This window comes from Peromyscus leucopus, chromosome 10, assembly GCF_004664715.2.
Source record: "Peromyscus leucopus breed LL Stock chromosome 10, UCI_PerLeu_2.1, whole genome shotgun sequence".
NCBI classification, from domain to species: Eukaryota; Metazoa; Chordata; class Mammalia; order Rodentia; family Cricetidae; genus Peromyscus; species Peromyscus leucopus.
In genome coordinates this window covers 76,697,522-76,722,326 of record NC_051071.1, presented here as the reverse complement: position 1 = coordinate 76,722,326, position 24,805 = coordinate 76,697,522, and the positions used below count along the sequence as shown (strand labels likewise).

The 24,805-nt window shown below is 40.4% G+C and overlaps 1 protein-coding gene across 1 annotated transcript; it reads right to left on the bottom strand.

Annotated features, from left to right (window-relative positions):
• Positions 1 to 3,209: 3,209 nt before the first annotated feature.
• On the bottom strand, positions 3,210 to 24,473 carry Afm (afamin). Its single transcript, XM_028881873.2, has 15 exons — positions 24,323 to 24,473; positions 22,087 to 22,135; positions 21,743 to 21,875; positions 20,754 to 20,965; positions 19,743 to 19,875; positions 19,049 to 19,146; positions 18,287 to 18,416; positions 13,194 to 13,408; positions 11,733 to 11,865; positions 9,599 to 9,696; positions 8,631 to 8,763; positions 6,934 to 7,157; positions 5,405 to 5,537; positions 4,190 to 4,250; positions 3,210 to 3,350 (listed from the first exon to the last, which is right to left on the bottom strand). The coding sequence occupies exons 1-14, from the start codon at positions 24,432 to 24,434 to the stop codon at positions 4,200 to 4,202; spliced, it is 1,854 nt and encodes a 617-aa protein (XP_028737706.2). The 5' UTR covers positions 24,435 to 24,473; the 3' UTR covers positions 3,210 to 3,350; positions 4,190 to 4,199.
• Positions 24,474 to 24,805: the final 332 nt, after the last annotated feature.

The window sequence follows — 24,805 nt, the reverse complement described above, 5'->3', positions numbered from 1 at the left end:
CTATAAATCTATACCCTGCCACGTGGCTGGTGGCTTACCGGCGTCTTTACATGCTGCTTGTCCTGGCGGTGGCTGCAGTGTCTCTCTCTCCTTCTTCCTGTTTCCCCAATTTTCCTCTCTCCTTGTCCCGCCTACACTTCCTGTCTGGTCACTGGCCATCAGTGTTTTATTTATATAGAGCAATAGCCACAGCACTTCCCCTTTTCTTCTTTTATTAAAAAGGAAGGTAACTGAGAAATGGTAGATGGATGCAAGCAACTTTCGGGAATCTTGCAAGAGTAGACCAAGACAGCTGGCAGCCTGGACAGTCACATAATGTTTTTCAGCATTGTTGGTGCATTCAAATTGGCTATAGGCCTAGAGTATATGACAGACCATTTTCAGAAGCAGGAATTCTGAAAGACCATCTTACCCTGTCTTGGCAGAGTACAGTGGTCGCTTTCCTTGTGTCCCGCTTGTCCAGAAAGGACAGCATTGTATTTGTACTGTCAGCCATCAAGGCAAGGACAGTTCTTTGCCCAGTAGGCCATTTTGTGCCAAGAAGACAAACTTCCAAATGGAAATGTCTTAGAAGCCCAACATTCTCTCGGGATCAAATTGGTGCAGCCAGGAGCAATTGTGTCTCATGTCAACAGAATTCTAAGTTATTTAAATGCCATATTTTCTAGGTCTATGAAGTGTTTGAAGATTACCTATCTATCTGAAATATATCTATGTTTACCTAGAAGGCTTAACTAACATGGCTACAAATATGATTATCATAGATGACTAATTATTAATCTATTTTTTAATTATCCATTACAATTTTTAATGAGTTACATAAACATAATACCTCAAACAAGAAATATATATATATACTGGTCATACAAGTGCTGTGTGAGTATACACAGTAGATTTGAAGCTCCCTCACTCCAAATCCTCTCTTCTCCAAGCCACGGGAAACTACACCCCGAGAGTGGACCATTCTCCACCCTACTGCCCCCCCACCCGAATTTGTAGTGTGTTCTCTGACATGGCAGTGCTCTGTTGGTGTGACAACATCCTCCGTGACGAAAGTCTGCATGGTGGCAGCACCTTCCAGAGCTCAGGTTTTACATCTGCTGCCCACAGCAGAGTCTTGATCCCAATAGAAGACATAGAGTAGAACTACCCAATTGTGTCTGCCTCGCTCTTGTTTATAACCTGTTACCTATTGTTTAACTAAAACATCCTTATCATGCCCATTGGTGAACAGTCAAAGAACAAAAAAAAAAGGTATATCATTTATTCATAAACTCCAGTGTTATCATCTGGTGGCCAATGTACTTGGTGTTAATATAGTAATGAAGTTCATTTCTTCTTAATATGGTAACATACCATACAAACACGCACACACACACACACACACACACACACACATACACACACCCTAAACAAAAAAACCCACAAGGTCACAGAGTCTACATCAAGTTTGTAGCAGTAGGAATTTGAAGCACCTCCAACCACCCCACACACGTCTTCCACCATCACAGTGCTCTGGCGAATGGTGAGGGTCTTTTCTCCTCCCACCCACATCTATTACAGACTCAGAGACTGCTTGTCTATTATGTTCCCCCACCTCAGAAAGACACGAGATCTGCATCCATCTGACTCGCACTCACATCCACTAAGTCTGACACACAGCAAGACTCTAATAACTATTTTTGAATAAGTGAGTGAGAGTCTGGAAGTCTGTGTTTGAAACACTATACCTCTTTGGTGCAGAACAAAGAGAAAGAAAACCCTCTCACTACTGGTGACATCAAAAGCATTCTTCGGGCTCTCTGCCTAAAAGATCACTGAAAACTTTTTAATGTGCGTTTACTAATTGCATGTGTTTACATATGTGTACAGGCACATGGGTATGGAGGTAAGAGAAGAACTTGTGGGAGCTGATTCTCTCCCTCCTCCATCTGGGTCCCAGGGATCGAACTCCGGTCATTAGGCTTTTACCCAAGGAGTCATCTTGCCATCCTGAATAAAAGATTTTTGATGCACACCACGTGACTGAACCTAGGAAGTGACGTTCACAATATTGTTCTGCAATCAGGAGACACAAGCCCTGGTTCTTTCGGTCACTGACTGGTTGTATACCATTGAGCAGAGTCGTTCCTCTCCCCAAACCTCGGGTCTCTGTAAAATGGAAATAAAATATGTACTCCGAGAATTGTGAGAACTAAATGGGGCAATTCATAGAAAACTCTCGGGGCAGAGTTGGGTCCCTCCCACAGAGGCTGGCTGTGAGCAGTACCCACATGTGCTGTCGAAGGTTCATGCCCTCAGCTCCCCAGTTCCTTCTCACCAGCAGGACCCAGAAGCACTCTCCCCTCACAGTGAAGAGTTCTGACCTCCAGAGAGAGCAAGGCAAGCTCAACAGAGTAAACTGAATCATGACAGCTTAGTCTTGTGCAGTGCAGTGTGTGTGTGTGTGTGTGTGTGTGTGTGTGTGTGTGTGTGTGTGTGTGTGTAAAAGTGCATACGCATGAAGACACAGGTACAACTCTGTACTCGGGCATGTGGAGACCAGAAGTCAACCTCGGGTACTGTTCCTCAAGATCTGTCCACATTGTTCTTTAAGATAGGTTGTCCAACCAGGGAGCTCAAGGGATCTGCCTGTCCCTGTCCCCTTCCCAGGGTTAGGATGAAATGTGCATACCAATGTGCCTGACTTTTTATGTGGGTTCTAGGAATCAAATTCAGGTTCCCGGGATTGCACAATGTGATGGCTGACCTTGGTTGTCATCTTGACACAACTGGGAAGAGGAACTCTCAGTTGAGAAATTGTTTCCATCAGATTAGCCTCCCGACATGTACGTTAAGCACTTCCTGGATTGGTGATTGATGTAGAAGGACCCAGTACATTGTGGGTGGTACCATCCTTAGACAAGTGAACCTGGGCTCCATAAGAAAGGTAGCTGAATGTGAACCTGGGAGCAAGTCAGAGTAAGGACTCTTCCTCTATGATTTTCCTTCAGTTCCTGCCTCCAGATTCCTGTTTTTAGTTTCCGCCTCAGCTTCCCTTGCTGAAGGGCCTTTAAGGTAAGGTAAAATAAGCCTTTTCTTTCCCAAGTCACTTTCGGTCAGGGTGTCTGTCACGGCAACAGAAACCAAACTAGGTCGTGCAGCAATCACTTTGCTGACTACAACACAATTGATTAATTTTGTGACCAGGTTGATAGATGACATTGGTCTGTGAGGTAACTTTATACTTTTGTTTTATTGCTTTCCGTAGTAACATGATTCAAGTAAGGGTTAGAGAACCTTCTATTCCATTCATCTTAAGAGCTGAACCTCACCACAGGACAGAGAGGGAGACTGCAAGCGTGTACTGGCTGAAAAGAAAAAAAAAAATATGCAGTGAAATAATCTGACCTCAGGTAATAGACATATATTTAATAAGACTTTACTAATGTGAACTATGAGCTATACAGTTGCAAACCAGCCCTCCCCTGGGTTCAGGTACCTCTTTCCTGACACTGGGCATCATTGCTGTTGTCTAGAAATTGCTGTCATGAGTCATATGTAAACTGCCAGGAAAGGAGCATCCTTTATTAATATTCGTCAAAACTGCAAACGAGTTTGTTTACAAGGCTCTTCATTCATATGTTGACCATGCCTCAGCAGTGATTTCCAATAAGACTCTCAAAGGAGACTTTTGGAAGATTACTGAAGTAGTCTGTCTGTCTGTCTGTCTAGTCCTCCCTGAGAATTTAGCATTTTTCTTCCCCTCCCCCACCTTAGCTCTGTGAGGTACTGACTGTCTCACACTATAACCATGGCTAGCTTGGAACTCACTGTGTAACTCAGGCTGGCCTAGAATTTGCAGCCATCCTATTGTCCCAGCATTCCAAGTGCCGTGATTACAGAAATGTGCTACCACACCAGGTTTACCTTTCCAAAGACTCAACTGCCTCTCTTTTCTGATTCAGACAAAAGGATGCAGAAAAGCAGAGACATGGGTGTCTTTGGGTTATTCAGAAAATGAACAATCCTGGCAGCATTCTGCCCTGGATATGATTGGTATCCGGAGAAACACACGAGGACCTGAACTGGCAACTGTGAGCTCCTAGGTGTATGAACCAAATCAGAAACAGACACACAAGAAGGAATAAACCATGGAGGCCGAGCATCACATCAAGTTTGGACATTTCACTGAGACAGAAATCTTTACCTCTGGTGTTTTATCTCTTTTTTTTATTAGCAGCTTGACTTTCGTTGCCACTTTTTAAACCCTGGGAGAGAAAAAGAAATAAATAAAATCATAGGAAGAAAAGTTTGAGATAGTCAGGTTTAAATTTAGGGAAGCACATTCATCTGAATTTTGAATGGAGACATAGCTCACAGGCACATTCACACAGAGGGAGGAGGAGGGAGAGTGGGGAGAGGAGGAGAGAAAGGGAGAGAGAGAAAGAACGTTCTTCAGGCAACCTTGAGAAAAGACACTGAAGTCTTTTTATGTCCTACAAATAAATTCATCTCTCTTTTTATACAGCCCTTAAGAACATACTTGGGCAAACCCTAGACAGAGGTTAATGTCCTCTAATTAAAGTAAATATATTTCAGCAAACTAATAATTGTATCACTGTGTTTCCAAAGACTTAAGTCACTCAACAAAACAGACAGCTCTCAAGCAGGATGAAGTATGTGTTCACTACATGCGCCTGCAAGTGTACACGAGTGTGCACGAACTGTGAAGGAGTTGTGAAGTATACCACAAGCTGCTGAGAAAGAAATAACGAGAAAGGAAGTCGAGGACTTCATCACAGCCTCCACGGAGCCATCCGCTGGGGCTGACACTCACAGGTACCAGGGTCATACCACAGCAGGGTGCTGCAGATGCCACAGCCACGGGAGCAAGAGGAGCAGGACCAGCTCCTGCTCTCCCCATCTCCCTTACCCTCCACTCCCCCACACACACGGTCAACTGAGTGACCTTGGGAAGATCCAGAAAGATGAAACAGCCCCCTTAAAAGCCTTCCTTTCCTACTGCCCTTCCTGCGCTCCTCCCTTCCCAGCTGACCATGACTTCCTTGGCGAGTCACCTTGACCCCATTGTACCAGAGAGTTAGAGTCGAGGAGTTACGAGCAATGGTGTAATTCTAGCAGAGTTATTGCCATCCTTATTGACAGATGGTGGATGCCATTTTGTTTCAATTACACAGAAAAGACAGCAAGGGTCGGAACCAAGCTTGCCTGGCAGTTGTTTCCTTACACTGGAGCCTCCGTCGCGGACATCTCAACTCTAGTTTGGTGATGGCTGTGCTCTCAAATGTAAGACTCTTGGACTTGACAGAGAAGAGGAAGACCCCATAGGGAATTCTATTTTGTCCATCTTTCCTGAAATGCCAGTAGAATTTCGGTGGGAAAACAACAAATGAGTAACTACCTCCGGACGGAAACAGGCTTCCGGCTCCTGCGCTTCGCTGCACTTCTCTCCAGCAGCGGTGAACTTGGTGAACAAACACCGACGCTCCTCGTTCGTGATCTCTGGCATCCACTTCACCAAGTTGACCATAAACCTGTGCTCACAGACACCCAACAGAATCCGTGAGTGACTCCTCTCTGTAGCTCCGCTTCTTCAAAGTGTTTATTACAGAAACACACCTGTCCTAAGCTTCAAATTTGTGAATGTAAAAAGTTTAAATTTCTGCAAGGGTCTTTTTTTTTTTTTTTGAAATTTTTAAAAAATTTTACACATCAACCACAGTTTCCCCTCTCTCTCCTCCCGACTCCCCCCTGTCCCTGATCCACCATCTACTCCCCTGAGAGGGTAAGGCCTCCCATGGGGAGTCACCAAAGTCTGGCACATCAAGTTTAGGCAGGATCAAGCCGCCCCCCCACCCCCACCCCCCACATCAAGACTGAGCAAGGCATCCCACCATAGGGAATGGGTTCCAAAAAGCCAGTTCATGCACCCAGGATAAGTCCTGGTCCCACTGCCAGGGTCCCCACAAACAGATCAAGCCTCACAACGGTCACCAACATTCAGGGGGCTTAGTTTGGTCCCCTTTGCAAGGGTCTTATGAATGTTTCTTTCTAATTCATAGAATGGATTCTTGGAGGACTATATAGTCACAGACCAAAAAAAAAAAAAAAAAAATGGATCTTATTGAACATAGTAGATCTTCTAGAAGATTCATGTCTAGAAATCAATTCCCTTTCCTCAGCTAATGCTGTTTCTTTTATACTTGGTACAGACAAGTGTCTAAATCCAGAATCATGGGCCTTTATTCTTGGCATTTAAACATTACCTGAGAGAATAAAAGTAAAATTGCTGCCCCTTTGCCTCTCTCCTGTTTTAAAACACTGAAATTCTCAAGACAAAAACCCGTGTCACTGGAGATGGCGATGTGGCTCAGTGGAGTAAAGTTGGCAGCCACGGTGCCTGATGCGCGGAGTTCCACCCCAGGACCCACGTGATGGAAGGAGAAAACCAACCGCCACAAGCTGGCCGCTGACCTCTCAACTCATGTGCATGGTGCACACAGTGGCATGTGCACATGCACTTGCACACATACACACACACACACACACACACACACACACACATTACTAAATAAATTTAAGAACATTTTTAAATATCCATATCATCCTCTTCCAAAAGGAAGAAAAATAATTCACCTTATTTGCACCTGTCCAATAGCCCTCAGTTTAACTGCCTGGCCCTTCCTTCCAAAAGCCACCCTGGTGGATAGACTCTCCAAATTTCCAATAAGATAGAAGGAAAACTAGATTGTTGTTGTTGTTGTTTATAAACAACAGCAATAAATACACAATGTTATTTTGTGACTAGAAGAGCAAAAACAATTTGTTGAACAACACAAATTGTGTCAGCCAAAGCACCTAGACATCACGTTAACTTTCCTGAGTCACGTGTGCCCTTGGGGCTGTAGAAAGGCCTGGGAGAGTTCGTACCTGTGTTTCCTATTCTGAAGGTCCTCGTCGTGGGCCTGACACCAGTCTGCACGCAAAGCAGATGTGAGTGCAGAGACTGACGGGAGGGCATAGCTTGTGTCAGCCTCCAGGCGCTCAAAGCAGTGCCTCCTGAAGGCGAAGTCTGTTTTGCAGCAGTGGTCCACAGCAGGATTGATAGTTCGGTTTTCATTTACTCCACACAGTTCTCCAAGAACTAAATCTGCCTGTACCGGTGAGGAGTGGAACGCGGATATGATTTTAAAATGCCAAGGACACTTTAAAAAACACATATGTGTATTTTTTTAGTTCAGAATAGCTAGTCCTGAAATCCCCAGCAACCTTGCTTAGGAAAACACGGTGCTTGCGAAACTGACTGTTATACTGTGTAGCAAGAAGGGTAAAGGCTAAGTGGCAATACTACAAAAGTCTAACCTACAGCAATTAAATACCTACAGATTACTTTTTTTCATGTTATATACACAAACTTTCTACTGTGTACAGAGACTTGTGAACAGCCACTTCAAAGTAACAACTAAACATGGTTTCTGGGCCTATTCTGCTCCTAAAGACTAGGCAGAAAGTAACATTTCTATCTGAACTCTCCCCTTGGGGGTAAAGTACAAAAATTGTAACACTATTTAAAATGGTAGGGTTTCTGGTCTGGGATGTAGTGCAGGGGCAGACTGCCTAGCATGTATAAGAACTACAGAATAAGTGAATTAGTTTTTCTATGTCGTTCTGGAACAATATTGCGCTTCCTAAATCATTTGCCCTAGCCCATCACCTCTGACATAATTTAAAACAAAGAAAGATAATTTGAAGAATCCTTAAAAATGACTTAGGACATTCATTTTCTTCTGATTTTCAGGGATCCACATGGTGAGCCAAAGAAAGAAAATAATATTTCTTGCTTGGACGATGTGGAAAACAACAGAGAAGAGTAGAGAATTCGTATAAATCAACAATGGAAGGCATGAGCACGAAAAGCCAAGTACCAGGTCTGTCATCCCAGCACTGAAGAGTCAGAGGCAGGAGGATCACCACAACTTGGGAGCAGCCTGGTCTGCATAGTGAATTCTAGGCCAGCTAAGGCTGTACAAAGAGAGATTATCTCAAACACAGGAACAACAGATGACAGACAGAACACCAATAGACATGCTAATGGGGAGGAGGGAATTCTCATTGGGTCCCACCTCTAGAGCTACAGGCAATTGACAACTGCTGAGAGAAAAAGAATTAGTCTTCCCCAGGGATGAACCACCTAATTGGTTGTCCAACACCAAATGATCAGACCTAAAAGCATTACATACTAGTAACACTGAACGGACTCATCAGGTTTTATTTATACATTTATCCGTGTGTGTGTGTGTGTGTGTGTGTGTGTGTGTGTGTGTGTGTAAAACAATAGTAATTAAAGAAAAAGAGGTCATGAATTTGAAAGGGGGTAGGGGATGATGATGTAATTATACATTAAGAATTGCAAATTTAGGGCTGGAGAGATGGCTCAGAGGTTAAGAGCACTGGCTGCTCTTCTAGAGGTCCTGAGTTCAATTCCAGCAACCACAAGGTGGCTCACAACATCTATGAGATCTGGCGCCTCTTCTGGCCTGCAGACATACATGCAGACAGAACACTGTAAATAATAAGAATTGCAAATTAAAAAAAAAAAAATAGTCAGGTACATGAGCCACACTCACCAAATCATCAACGCAAGCGAACTCTTCACTTAGGGTGCAGCAGGATGCCAAAGCCGCCACCATTTCCTTGCTAAGGGAGATCAGTTCTTCCGTGGAGAGCTGGGGGGCTGCCTTGGTGAACTTGACAAGGTAACTGAAAGAAAACACACCTGTTTGGTTCTGGATGATGGCAGATATGCATTTTCCTTTGAATAACTACTCACTCCAGCTCAACCAACCCATGAGAGATAGGAAACAGCCAGCACCCAACCAGTGTGACCCCATGATAGACCATCCTCGGCAGAAACGTTCTTGGCCAGTAAATAAAGTTCTTGAAATAGTTTGTATTGACGGTAAGTAGTCTAAAAGGAGCATTTGACAGACATGTTAGGAATAAGATAAAGAAAGCTAAGATCCTTAAATGGACTGAGGTTAACCTTGCGGCTGACAGCAACGTTGCAGGAATAGAGAATTCACGTTTGGATTGAAGATGTTGGGCTTTAGTAAACCCAGCGTTAGCATGATCATTATTTTTAAATCTAAATTAACTGCATATTATTCTTGAATTCTCATAAAAGCACCAAAAGGATAAATACTACAATGTTAAGCAAATCCACTGGTAATTCTGTGATTACCACTGGCTTAACCCCTGAGCTAACCATCAGTTCCCCAGGAAACAGGAGCCACCTGAAGCTTTCTCCATTCTCTCTCACACAAAACATAATTCAAGAACCCTGATTTGGAGGTGAGAAACCCGAGTTCACAGACGCTAAAGGGTTACAGGAGCACTCTGTCTAGCATCTCAAATGTGGCCTCGTTTCTGGTCAAGGATTCATGTAACGGCTCAGTGTGAATTCTTGCCTTTTGTGCTCTTGTTGCTTCTCAGAGGTGATGAATTTGCATAACCGAGAGACAGACCTAATATTCTCTGTTCGAAAGATCATTTGACCCTGGTCACAAGTATTAGTCCAGTTATGCAGACAACCTACTGGAGTTGCAGGGCGTCCTTCTCCAACTCCTGGAAGTGTTTACATTCTTGTTGGACCATTGCAAAGCTTTTCTCGGTTGTCTCATTGAATTTATCCTCCTGAAAATAAAAAACAACTATGATTACAAACATTTTATCTAAAACTGAATGAAGCCACATGCCAGCTTGATGACTATCTTTTTTTGTTTTCAGATTATATCCATATCCAAACTCTGATTACTATATGTTTTTTCACCAAAATATAGCTTTATATGTATGTGCAAGAGTTTGAATTATTCCATTATAGATAGTTCAACTATCTCATCCTTTTTAGAGCTTTAGGAGTTACAAGGTAAAATTTAAATTTTACCTTGGCAATATCTGTACATTGACCCTTATCTAGAAGCAGTCAGAGAAGTCGTTCTCTGCTTCGATAGTAAAGGAGCGTAGCTTTGTGAACTTAAGCAACTTTCTGAGGGTGACCCAGCTAATAGGCATTGCTGTGGAACAGTGTAGGTGTATTTATCTTTATTTCTATCTTTTCCCATTATTGAGGTTCAGAACTTAAAACCTCCCATAGTTGTCTTCAATTATTTAATGGACATTTTTTTTTTGCCACAGCATAAACTGGACATTTTCATGTGGCTATGAGAAAGCCACACTGCAGCACATGGACATGGTGGGACAAACGTGTCTCCATGACAAGAGAATTTTCTAGTACCAAGATTCACCAAAGACGAGGAACAGAGTGGCTTGATAAGGACAGTGACAGAGCATAAATGAAAATTTAAAAAAAAACAAAACAGTTTTCTTATCACATTGCCTAAATATGAATGATTATAAATTTACTTTTATAATATGTGAAAGAAAATATAAAATAAAGCAAAAGTAGTATAGAACAAAGGGATCATGAAAAATTGTCAACTACTCCTATAATATATGAAGTTATATTTTATAGGTATATGAAGAGATATGGAAAGTTATTCATTTCAATATGAAAACAAGAAACAAACATGAACAAATTTTTATATAAAACTTAAAGTAATATATCAAAACTTGTATGAGTTTTTTTTAGTTTAGAATTTCATACTTTCAATCATACCCACCCTTTTTATAGGAAATTTTAAATATAGTTTTAGAAATCAAGCAAATACTTAAAACATAGCCACTTTTCACACATAAATCTCCAAAGCCTAATGTGTATGTGAAATATCGGCAAAGGCAACATTGAATCAAACATGTCCCAACACTGCTCTGGCAAAAAAAAAAAAAAAAAAAAAAAATTGTAGAAGTTAACAGCAATTTGTGTCAAATGTTTCTAAAAGTCTCTATATTTTGACCCCATTACCTCCTTAACTGACGATCTAGCCTGAGAAAAACACTACAAATACTAAAGAAAATATGTAGAATGAGAGTCTCATCTATGCATTGCTTACAAAGCTGTCAACACATAGCTAACGTGCTCAGTGTTCACACACGGCAGGAGAGCAGGTGAGTAAATTACTTCACATCGTTATGACAGAATGTCAAGGTTATAAAGAGAAAAGTTTTCTCTGTGAGAAGCTGGGAGTCACATGTTCCCTGGAGCCTGCGGAGGGAACCCAGCCACACTACCGCTTTGAACTGAGCCCCACACTGCTGATTTCTAACACTGACACTCTGGGGAGAGACCATTTCTGTTCTTTTAAGTCACCAGCTGTGTGGCCACAATAGGAAACAAATATAGCGCCATTTAACACAAAATGAAAAGATTCCTGCTATACTAAATAATGTAAGGTCCAAACATTCTCTAAGAATATACTTTTTTGTTCTTTTTTTTTTTTTTTTTTTGGTTTTTCGAGACAGGGTTTCTCTGTGTAGCTTTGCGCCTTTCCTGGAGCTCACTTGGTAGCCCAGGCTGGCCTCGAACTCACAGAGATCCGCCTGGCTCTGCCTCCCAAGTGCTGGGATTAAAGGCGTGCGCCACCAACGCCCGGCTTGTTCTTATTTTTTAAGACATATGCAAGTATAGGGAAAGAAATATGAAAAAATATTTAACATAATATTATAATTATAATTGTATAGCACATATAACATATAATTATTTTATAATCAGAAAGCTTTAATAAAAATTGATGGTTGTTTTGGTTTTGTGAATCTCCGTCAATAGGACCTACCGCATGGCGGTAACAACCTGGGGGGCTTTCTCTACTGCAGCAGTCTTCCAGGAGGTCCTTGTACACTTTAGAAATTCTCAGAAGCTGTGGTGTTGAAAGTTCATTATGTCTCCTGGAGTATTCATGAGTAAACCTGAGGTGTGCAAAACATTTATTATGTTAGAAAGAATATAATTATATCTATTATGTTATAGAAAAAAATAAAAGACCCAACTCCGCTTTCAATGAATCTAGTAAGATCTAACATTGTGTCTGCTGCCAAGGCCAAACCTGGAATTCAGTCTGTTTATGTAACTCTTTACGGGGAAATTTTTTCTGGATTATATTTCAGACTAACATTCTTTCCTCATCAAAGAGGATAGAGTTTTTGGAATTATTTAAAAACAACTCTTAGAATAATTTAACACATGATACTGTGTATCAAAACTCTGTCATGTCTGAAGGACTCTAAGTCAACATACTGCAGAGAAGCATGCACATCTGTGTTTAGTTGCTCTGCTACTCACAATAGCTAAGAAATGGAAGCACAAGCAGATGAGTATAGAAAATGTGATACACACATAATGGCATTTCTTCATCCAAAAGGGAAAAAAAAATAAAATCATGACATTTGCAGGAAAATAGATGGAACTGGAGATCATTATATTAAGAGAAATAAGCCTGACACAGAATCTAGATTTAAATTTGTAAGTGAATGTGTGTGTCTGTGTGTGTGTATATGTGTGTGTGTGTTAAAACTAGAAGAGTTCAACAGAAGGCAAAGAGATTCACATGACTTAAAGGCGTATGGCGAAGGATTGTGGGGAAAGAAGGTGAGCAGAAAATGGAGTGGAGAAGGGATAGGAGAAGACAGTGGGTGAGTGAGATGAATAAGAACAAAATACAGTGCCATACAAATATGAAAATTCCAGAATGAAATCCATCACTTGGCACTGACTTTAAAAATCAATAATAACAGAAAATAAAGCAGGTAGTTTAACTTGCCCCAGTGACAAATAAGATTCAGACTTAGTCCTGTGGCCTGCAGTCCATTAATCTTCCCTTTAGGAACTGCAGGGTGACATTGCTGAACAGTCAAGCATGTGACCTCCTAAGACCGGAACCCCCAGGGTCAGTTCCTCACTCTGTCGTTTTTACCTGTGAATCTTGAACAAGCCTCTTAATTCCTTTATTTCTCTCAGTGTGCTCATTCAAAAAAACAGGGGAAACGGCACTTATTCTACATTTGGTTTTGAAGCAAGATGGAGAATCTGAACAAGAGATGTAGCCTACTGCCTGGTACATAGAAATCATTCAGCGAATGTTCGCCATCACTGTGTTACTGTCACTGTTTAACTTAAAAGTCTGTGGAACAACTAATGTGCAAGCCATGACCTTTGTAAACTGTATGATGCCAGTGAAGTCAATGGTGCCTTATCCTTCCTTTCTGTTTGCCTTCTAAACTTTCAATACTTATAGTACTCGGCAAAGAAGTCGTCCTGGTTAGAATCTCGTTCTTGACACATGTTTCCGCTGTCAGTAAACTTGGGTTCTCTGGGAGATAAGTCTTCCGGTTTGTCTTCTTTATTTGCGTTAATTATACAATCTTCACTCTCTGGGGTTTCCTTTTCACAGCACTCTTTGATTTTACTTGAGATGAAGTCTCGTTTTGAGCAAATATGGTTCATAACCTGGCTCTGCATCAAATAAGGACAAGGTAAGTTTTTGACTCAGATTTTCTTCAAGTTGGCTTTTCCTTCACAAAAGAATGGCTGAACATAACATTAGCATCCACCTCTCGACAGAGCCAGTCACGAATGCAACATTAATACCCATCCATCAATTGATTAGATAAATAATATTCACTTAAATTTGACACTGACTTAACATTTATGAAGTTTCACATTAGTGCAACTGTTCTCTACCCTTAGGATTTTAGATCTTAAAAGCAGGCACGGGGTGGTGGTGGGGCTTTTTATCCTAAATTTACATTCATCAATAAATATTAGTGTTTTAAGTACTTTCTCCCCACTTCTCTCATATATTGAAACCTTTACTTTTTAAAAAATTATTGTATTTATCTACTTCGTTTCAGAAGACAACTTGTGGAAGTTTGTTCTTTCCATCACTAAGGTCCTGGTGACCAAACTTGGGTCCTCGGCCTTGAAAGCAAGTATCTTTTCCCATTGAGCCATCTCACTGATCTCACGGTTACCTTTTCTTCTAATGTTGATGTACCCCACAAGAGTTGTCTGTGCTTCCCAAGGTGGCCACTGAAGGCATAGCCACACATCTCAGCTAATCTAGTTCTCCTGTAGATGAAACCTATCTTTCTGAGGGTGTAGCAAAACCCACAAATATTTGATAAGTGAATGAAATATTGGTTAGGGAATGAGAGGGATAGCTCAGAGGTTAAGAACACTGACTTATCTTGCAGAGGACCCAGGTTCTTTTCCTAACAGCCACATGGTGGCTCATGGCTGCCTGTAACTCCAGCCCCAGAGGATCCATAGCCCCCAAAGACAGACAGAGCCAGATCTGATCACACACACACACACACACACACACACACACACACACACACACACTAAATATTTTTGTTTAAGGAAGGAGGGGCTCTTCCAAGGAAAGGTAAATAGACCATAGCGTTACAAAGGGACAAAGGAGAAACTAGAGTAGGAGGATTAAATGAGGAAGGTGAAAGACCAGAAAGAGAAAGAAGGCAGAAGGGAGAAAGGGAGGAATATGAGGAGGGACAGCTCATACTAAAGACCTTTTGAAAAGCCATGAGAAACCTACTACTGATGAAGCTCCCTAAAATATATATGGTTATAAAAGGAATTTAAATGGGGTTACCACATACAAGGGAGACAGTGCCCCAACTAGACATCTTAGGCTAGCAAGTAAAACCCCAGTAACATGAATGGGCTACATCTTGTTGAGTTGTTGGCCAAAGGTGTCCCAAAGACCTCCCCCAAACATAGGCTATTGTCAGTTCTGTGGGCTACCTTCCACAGCCTGTTGGTCAGGCCCTATTGCTGAAGAGATCATTTACTTATGTCATTGAACATGAAGAAATTTAGCTCATGTCCATCTAGAAGCTTCACCCCTACTGACTGGTATGTATGGTGCTGGAAGGTACTGTACATTCTACCAGAAGAGAAAAGTACTCATCAATATCACACAGTTACAAAGTCTGTAACTACAGAAGTAACTTGCCTGTAAGATATACTGGGACAACAGTGGCATCAAATGTTATGGGAGTAACCGATCACTTTTTGATTGGATTTAAGGTCTACTCCATGAGATGGAACCCTTTTGTGACACTACTAAAATGACCAAGAACCTGAGACTAGACAGGTCATAAACCTAGAGGAAAACCTACAACTTTTTTTTTTTTTTTGCTAAAAATAAACATATCAATAAAATGACTCATGATGACATATTGTTGTGGTGGTAATCTAATTGTACTGAAATGTGATTTTGATTGTATGTTAATAAATAAAGTTGTCCAGGGGTCAGAGCTATTAGAGCCATAGACAGAGTGTGGCAGTGGTGGCACACGCCTTTAATCCCATAGATCTCTATGTGTTCAGGGATACAGCCAGCATTGGAGACATATGCCTTTAAGACCTAGGGGGCTGTACATTCAGACAGTGACGAGGCAGTCACGTGTTTGGGTTTACAACCAATGAGAAGGCAGAATGACTGGAAAATCGACTTACAGACAGGAAGTAGCTCTCTTTCGGGAAGCTAGGACACCGCAGGCGGAAGGGTGAGATTTTAGCTCTGAGCTCTGACTTCTCGGCTTTCTCTTTTACATTGTTTCTGTGTTTCTTATTTAATAAGATGGTTAGTTACATCTACATATTGTTATACCCATAGATCAGTACATCACACTCAGCTCTCATCAGAGAATCTTCTTCTTGCAGTAGATGGTAAATGACACAGAGACTGAGGTCAATGTGCAGAGAATGAGAGACTTTGGAACACTGGGTCCTGAATGGGATGCCTTTATGAAACCCCTCCATTCAAGGTTTGTGGGTCTATGTGGAAGAGGAAGTAGAATGACCATAAGAGCCAGAGGTGGTAAATGACTCCAAGGAAACAGTGTCTTCCAGACACAACAGGAAAAGTGGGCACAAAGTCCCATCCCTAACCAAGAAGCTTTTTGCCATCAACACCTGGGAGAGGGAAAATCAGTTTTCTGCAGGGAAATGACACTGGGTATATCAACCACATGCCAGAGCAGGCCCATGCTCAGGAGGTTTTGTTTTGGTATTGCATTTTGACTTGTTTTGTTCATTTTGGTTTTTGGTTTTTTTTTTTTTATTTTCTGAGAGAGATAAATTTGGATGAGTAAGGAGATGGGAAGTATCTAGTTGGGAGAGGGGAAAGAATGTGATCAAACTATATTGTATGAAAAAAAAGCCAATTAAAAAAAAAACCCAAAGATTGATTAGGAAAATAACCATTACAGAATCTACCAAATGAAAACTTCCCAGCTAGAAGAAGCTTTCTTATCTATATAATCATTTCCCATATGGCTACTCTAAATTTGAGGCTGTTCAAATAATCCAATGTACACAGTGTATAAGAGAGAAATCCCTGTCCTCTCCTTTCATCGATGCCCTTACCTCTACAAGAAGCCTGGGGACAAGGGAAAGAGGAAGGTTATCTTATTCACACAGGACTAATTTTAAAAGCTGACATGGCTCTCAGTGCTCCCTCCAGACCCTCCTCACCTTCATCCCACCCATCCCACACTCTCTGGGTACTTCAGGTCTCCCTGACTCGACTCAACCTATTCCTACTATCTGGAATCTTCTGGTGGACACTGAGGGTACAGGACAAGATGAATTCCAGGGCTAAGGTGAGAATGGAGTAGGAATCGGTACCACATTTCCAGCGTTCCTATCACAGCTGAAGCCAGTATTCTAGGCAAAGCATGTTTTAATTTCCTGAGAATTCATTTCTATTTTCAGTTAATGACAATTGAATTTCTTCCATTTCTCCATAAAGACATTAAAGAGGAGGAAATTTGAAATACAATATGATCCCTTAATTTCAACTACAAGCCATAAAAAATTTAAATTATTATACTAATTTAGTATATTAGATTTAACATTATTAAACCCACATTTCCATCAACAACCAAATACTACAAAAATCAATTATAAGTGGCGTCCCTTTAACTGGGTTACATTTGAGAATAAAATAATTTGGGAGGACATCTTTTGTCCACTGCTTAATTTAAAGCAGATATTTCCCAATCTCCTATAATTGAAGTTATCTGAGTAATACACTGTCCTTACTGTAAGTAAAATAACAAATTTAAAGACATCACAACAAAGCTTAATTTTAACGAAGAAGAAATCTGTGGGGGGTTTTTTTTTGTTTTTTTTAGATTTTTAATTTTTTTCCAACTTAATATTTTTACGGATTATTTGGTAATTTCATACAATGTGCACCTATTATACCCTTCCACTCTGATGCACCCCAAAAAACGGGGGGTAAAAGAAAAAATAGCCCAAGTCCAATTGTGTTGCCTAGATGCCCACTGGAGCATGGTCAAACTCCCCTGGGTCAGCCCCCCAAGGAACAGAGTCCTTCCCCACCTCCCCTGCGAAGCCACCCACTGTGAAAAGCTACCCTTCAGCAAGAGGGCTGGAGAGATGGCTCAGTGATCAAGTACTCTCCTTGCAAGTGCGAGGACACATGTTTAAGCCCCAGAACCCACACTTTTAAATCTGTGTATTTTTAATGCAATTGTGTTGCCTTTAAAGTGCATGAACCATTTCAACTCTGCAACAGTATGTTCACTGGTATATTCCTCAAAAAAAAAAAAAAACCACACACTTTAAGGGTTATCAGATGTTGGAGTAGATGCAAGCATTGGATGTTATTCAAAGACAAAATTTTAGATTTATAGGAGAAAGAATTTCAGGAATTCTACTGTAGACCATGGTGACTATAGATAATAACACTATGCCATATAACTTTAAAATTGCTAGGGAAAAAATTGGAAGTAATCTTACCACAAAAACATAAGTATATAAATATATACAGTATTTGTCAATTAGAAAGAAAGAGGGAGGGAGGGAGGGAGGGAGAGAGAAGGGAGGGAGGGAGGGAGGGAGGGAGGAATGGAAGATGTCGGGGGAGGGAAGAAGATCATTTGAAAAGATCTTAGGAAATCAAATAAAGCAACTTTCAAAATACAATATTAATGTCATTTTCTGAGGTCTACTGAGGGCTTGTGATATAAAAGAACATAATTATTAATGGGCAGGAAGAGATAGGGATGATAGATAACAGTTCTAGCCTAATCAGGTCCCTGCTCACCGTTACCTATTACACATTTTATGAGGAACTAGAGGAGAGGAGCCTTGAAACATAAAGAAAGGACAGTCTGATAATACCTAAGCGGATCAGTATACATTATACACATAGATGTAACATAATATTGTACCAAACATCATAACTAATGAGCAATTTTATGTGATAATTAGAATATAAAGTTAAAAATTAACTATTACAAATCAGTTTTTTGCTTTCTTTTAGAGAAAACTTACCTGACTTCGGATACACTGCACAACATCCCCTTCACAGCATCCATCATACATGGTAGAAACATCTTCTAAGAGGGGAGTGAGGTCCTTAAATCCAATCCTGGGAAACTTTTTACTGAATACAGCAATGTTTCTGGAAAGATCATTGGTAGCCCACTAAGAGCATTTGAATAGCCAATAGAAGAAGGAGGAGGAGGAGGAGGAGGAGGAGGAGGAGGAGGAGGAGGAGAAGGTCCTTTCTTATATAACACAAATGGTATAAGTATCCAGGACAATTGATACCATGATTTTTGCACAGATGTTCTTAAATAGCTGATGGTGTTGTTATATGGTCTATATGATCACTTGGAAAATTGAAGGCTGGGCATTTCGCCACCCTCTACCCCCAATTCTAGATTCCAACCACATGTGGCCTGAGAGAGTCTCTGTGTCCTATAATTACTACAGCAAAACATCCCATGTGAGCTGATTGCAATTATAGAAAAAACATCACACACACACTATCCAAAGTGTATATCAGAACAGCCCTCTTTCTCTTGGCATTCTCTCATCCCTATGTCTTTTCCCATCTTGCCTTAATGACCTTGTTTTTTTGTTTTGTTTTGTTTTTAGCTATCCATGTAAACTCACCCACCTCCAAACCCTTAAGAACCAGGAAGACTACAAATAAAAAGTCATCAGCTATTTAGGAGAAATAACAACAACCAAAAAAATAAAATGTATGCCACAAGCAAGAAAATACAAGATGTACTGTACAAAACTCACATAGAGTTTAAGACTTTGGGTCCAAATTTTATAAGGGCTCCACAAACATTTCGTTGATAAGAAGATGATGCTTTTAAATACTGTGTGATAGGAGCTGCCTGAAAGATAGAGAAAATTCTGTTGAAATGAGACCCAAATCTCACTATTTTCTTAGTTTTTTAATTACATATAAATCAACTACCCCAGAAAATCTACAGCTACAAAAAAAAAATACATGGAATTTTTCTCTTAGTAAGTTTACATGTTGAGAGAAATGTATATCTTAAAGTGTGTCTTTTACTGGCACATTAAAAACGTAGGGCCAGGATTCCTGATGATAGCATTGCACTTGGTAAGAGAAGGCTTGTTGCAGCGTGTCCCCTGAACATGGCTGCCACTACTGGCATAATTCCATCTTGTGATTTAAACCGAAAGGAAGTTTGTCACGGACAGAAGGCATCGTGTCAGCATTTACCCTGGACATGCCTGTACTTGGGCTTTCTTTCAATTCATAAGGAAACCAAAGGTGGGAGCCTGGCAATTGGTGACTCTCTTTCATAGGTTTCTGGTAAATGGTGCATTTCTACCAGTGTGACCTACGAACTTAGCATCAGTGAATGTGATAAGATAATACTGAATATGGCAGGCACGTGGAGATCTGGAGCTACACCACTGGGCATTTTCATCCCCTTGGTGAAACAAGTATGGTACCCACCTTGTCCTGAAAACAGCTGGCTTTCTCTTGCTGCTCACAACATGTGGCTGCCGCCTCTTCAAACCAAGAAGCCACAGTCAGGAGAACAGGGGAGAAGGCAAAGGGGTGCCTCCTGGCAACCTCATACATATAGCTATAAAACATGAAGGTTTTTAAGAGAAAGATGGGAAAGGGAGGTGGAGAGGGATGATTGACAAGGGAAAGGAAGGAAAGGGAAGAAGAAGACAAGAAAAGCAGGTTGTGAAAATGAAGAGAAGATTAAGGAAGGACTCCCACTGTAGGAAAGTTCAGTGACAAGCAGTGTGATCCAGTCACCAAAACCAGCCATTTCCAGCCTTTAGCACTGGAGCTGCTAACTTCGAATTAAGGATGACATTGGCTATTCTCATCCTGAGCACTGAGCTGTGTGTTCTCCTTCCCTCCCTTCCTGTGACATAAGAAGCCAGTCTCCCTACCATATTAGAGAAAATCAGCCTTCTAAACACACCACATCCAAGACTCAAGGAGCCTACCTCCTTAAGTTCAGACTTGTGGGTTGTTTCAAAGCACAATACCTTCCCAGAAAAAAAATAATAATCTTTTCCTCTGCAATTACTACTATTGCCAAGAAATTTGAGGCTCCATGTTCTGTAATTTAAGTCTTCCCAAGGTAAAATGTGCAACTGCCCTTGGGAAGAAAATACTTCCATCCCTGTGTTTCCTAGCTATTTAATGCTGCGTATACACCTCAGCTCTGTGGGTTATCGCATTGGAAGATACAGGGCGCTAATGTAAGAGTCAAAGCAGGGTCTACAGCTACAGCCTCACTGAGCTTAGATCCCAACACAATAAACATTGAATGACTTTATGAATCAGTCTATTCGTCAATGAACCCACACATGCAAAAATAGAGAAAAGCAGAAGTTGCTTGGAAAATAAAAATTTTAAACTAAAAGAAAAAAAAAAGAAGAGATTTTTAGCCTAGTAAGAACAATACTTCAAAAATCCTTTGGATACCAAAATTAAACTTACAGGTATAAAAATGATTCACTGTTATTTTTATAAGCTTGGCATTTCTCTTCTGGATCCAGAGTAGGGAAAGGGGGCAGAAAGCCTACGTTAGCTTTCTTGTTGTAGAAGAAACAGAGTCTTCTTGCCAAGTCAGTTTTACTGCAGCAGTGAGAAAAGTTATGCTTCTGTGGCAGCCCCTCCATAGCACAGATCATATCCTGGATGGCTTTATTCTGGACAACAGAGAGGAAGACAATGTTCCGTCATGGCAAAGCTCTTCTACCTCCTGAGGAGGCTCAGTGGATACAAAGAATCGTGGTATCTGGGGAAAAGGTTACAGTTTGCACAGTTATCTACAGAATGTTTTTACCTAAGGCCCTTGACGATCATCCCACACTTTGAGAAACTTCAATCCTACAGCAAGCCTTCTTCTCCTGGTCCCATTTCTTCAATGCCTACATTTCAGTTCTAGAATAGACACTATGTTGGAAAATTGTCACATGCTCCTTAAGCTTGTTGAAAGTGGACTCTGGGAAACGGGGAGGCTCTCCCTTGCCTCAGACTCAAACATGTTTATTTCAAGCATCCTCTAAAATTCCCTATCTGGGACAGGCTGGCCACCTAATTCTGTGACAGACAGAAAGGAAATAGCTAAGAATATTAATAATACTTTCTAATAGAGGTTATTATCATTCATCCCATAATATAAAAATGCCTGCAGTAGGATGATAAACCAGTTGTTCATCCATGGAGAGAAAGCTTTGATGTCTTGAAAAACTCTAATTGGGAACTCCAGCAAGGCATTCTCAGAAGGGCTTCCCCGGTCATTTCTGCTGAGTATTTTAAGTATCGAATTTGATAATATTACTTTTGTTTGTTCTCTTCATTTGGGCTGTTCCGGTCACTTCTGCTAGATGTTGGAAGCACGCAGCATTAAATATGACATTCTATGTGTCCAGAGTACCATTCTTAGATCTTGTTTGGGTAAGAATCACAAGCAGTTTACTTACAGCTATTTTTGAACACTCCGGAAGTGTCTCATCCGCCCAGCACCTGTCCCTGTAATCCATCATGACTTTCACCAGCATCTCCACCTCATCAAAGGATGCTTCCTGAACATATTGAGCAACTGCAATGATGGTCCTGCAACAGTCCGTGGAGGGTGCACAGTGATCCTCTGCAGAATTTCTACTTACGCCTAAACATAACTCATAGAAATGGCTAATGCGTTTACTCTTAATACAGCTGCTATTTAATTAAATTATCTTTGAGGAGCATTTGCCTTCCTAGAATAATGTATTGGATAACAATACAGCAAAAGCACTATGATCAAAGGGAACCCAGAACAACTCACAGGTATGCAGTGTTCTCATTTATGAATTTCTGGGTAGCCTTGAAGCGATCTGAAAAGCAAGAATATTTGGGTTATTACATATCCTTATATTATAACATTTTCCCAATAAATAACTTTACATGTTATTCAAGTGTGAAATTATAAAAAAGGCTTATGGAAGAAATATTTTAAGATTTTTAATAAGGAATGTACAAGTCTCTCTCTTCTCTCTCTCTCTCTCTCTCTCTCTCTCTCTCTCTCTCTCTCTCTCTCCTCGTGGCAGTCAATACAGTTCTCAGCACTAGTCATGTGATCTCTAGGTTCACCCAAAATCACAGATTCTTTCTCACATCATAGGAGATTTATATTTGTCCACATAGTCTTTGTTTTTGGAGGATTTATTTTTTTATAAAGTATTGTTCTGGGTACTATGAAATAATCAACAATGATCAAGAAAGATACCTTTTTGAATCTTTGTTTCCTGAGCACTCACATAGTGGAAATAGTTTGTGCACATGACTATAATCCAATTTAGAATATAGTTAAATACTTGTCATGAATGCTTTGTGATCCCTAAGTAAAGGACCAGAAAAGATTTAGGAGGAGTGTCATATGAATTAAGGTGGAAGAAATATTTTAAAAAGTAGTAGGAGTGTAAGATGCCCAGTGTTAAGTGTAGAGAAAATATGTAAGCAAAAATGAAAAGAGAAGAAATCTTGAGACATATTTGAAGAAACACAATCCATTTTATAAGAAGAACGAAGTATCTTTTAGAATTTGGATTATAAGGATCTTGCATGTGAAACCAAGAAATGTGGGCTTCAGTTGGAAGCCACTGAGATTTTCATATGGGATAGTAATATGACCATGTTTACACAATAAGAAACACCAGGCAATGAAGCAACCTATGGAAAGTGACGGGAACTACTTGTCAAGTAGAAAGAAGGAAGAATAATTGGATGGTATATAGTTGGGAAATCATTAGGTGACTGTAGCAATTGTTCTATCGAAAAAACAATGGGAGCTGAATTTCGCTGGGAGTAATAAGAAAAGGAAAGAAAGCGCAGTTACAAAACACATTAAGCCGGGCGGTGGTGGCGCACGCCTTTAAATCCCAGCACTTGGGAGGCAGAGGCAGGCGGATCTCTGTGAGTTCGAGGCCAGCGTGGTCTCCAAAGCGAGTTCCAGGAAAGGCGCAAAGCTACACAGAGAAACCCTGTCTCGAGAAACCAAAAAAAAAAAATTAAGTAGACAGAAGTAGCAGGATCTGAAATGGGTTGTTATGTGGAGAAAGCAGAGGAAGACCTTAAGAACTGGCATCTCAGCAAGCCTGTGACTGCCCTCCCTCACTAGCAGGTACCTCGTGGGATGTCTGGTAGAGGATATGACACAGGCCAGGACCACTGCGATATGCTGAATACTTTGTGCAAATTACATTCGTTTTTTAAATTCATCTTCCCTCCCAATCCTCCCATATATCCCTCCTACTTTCTTTCAAATTTATGATCTTTTTTTCCATTAATTGTTGTTACATATATTATATGCATATAGATATTCTCTGATACATAAATACAACCTGCTCAGTCTATATAATGTCACTTATATGTATGTTTTCTGGGCTGACAAAAAGCAAATTACATTCATGTACAGAAGATGTGACTTTCTGGCCAGAAGGATTTAAAAAGACCTTCCTTTGGATAGGAAAATTTCAAAGTTTCTCCATTTGGACATACAAATGTAAAATTGCCCTTTCCTCCAGCCTGGCGCCTCCTTGCACACTCTGTTGCTGTGAGTGTGTGACAGACAGCTGAAGGGGGGTCTCGTATACCATGAAGGCATTTACCATCTACTTGGGAGGCACGTTGGACAACCAAAAATATTTTTTAAAGATTGTGTATAAATTTTTGTATATGTGTGTATGTATATACTGCATCTATTGTTCTGATAGAATAAATATACCTGTCACCAGAAATTACTAATATTATGAAGTCCAAATTCGATATCAAGATAACACTTTCTATTCTATATAGATTGCTGGCCATTTCTGAGTTCAAACACCCTGTAGAATGGGTAATATGAAATGAAAATGAAAATCTGTATGTTGTTTGAAATTACTGACCAGTATACATAAACAAAGAAAAGAGAGAGAAAAAATAAAACCATAAGAGTAATTAAAATGTTAAAGGGCTTAAAAAAAAAAAAGAAGTGATGTCCCTAATTTGGTCATTCCCTGATAATATACAAGAGAATTCCTTACCAACATCCTGCAGCTTTGTGGGTAGGGCTAAGGATTCAGTCAAAGAAAACAAGAAAAAAATAAAGCCTATAAAATTTAGGAGTTTCATGTTTAAATAAAAAAGAGGCCACATTCAGGAGATATTGCGACTACGGCAAATTCAATTTTTAATAGTATTCTTTGACCTTACATTTGTTAAAAAGTAACCTAGTTAAACTGTTTCTAAAATGCAGAGGCTTTTGGTCATGGTACAAATTTCTTGCTAATTATTAACTAGAGAAAATTATGCTGTGTTTAACTGGGGGGGAAGAAATCTCTCAAGTTGAAAAAACAATCCGCAGGTTAAAGGAACAAAGACTAGCTAACACATTAAACAGGAAACACACTCTAAAAGCATTACATTTCTGGGGCCTGGAGGGTAGCCTGGTCCAGAAAGTGTTTACCTGACAGGTAAGAAGGCCTGAGTTTAGTCTCCAGAACTTGTGTAAAGCCAGGCATGCCAGT

Coding starts and splice junctions, on each gene's coding strand:
- Afm (XM_028881873.2), bottom strand. CDS start 24,434: ATGTGGCCTCTTTTTTATTTAAACATGAAACTCCTAAATTTTATAGGC. Junction 18,417..19,048: donor CCCAAAGTCTTAAACTCTAT/GTGAGTTTTGTA, acceptor TGATCTTTCCAG/AAACATTGCTGTATTCAGTA. Junction 9,697..11,732: donor CAGGTTGTTACCGCCATGCG/GTAGGTCCTATT, acceptor TTTTATTTTCAG/GAGGATAAATTCAATGAGAC.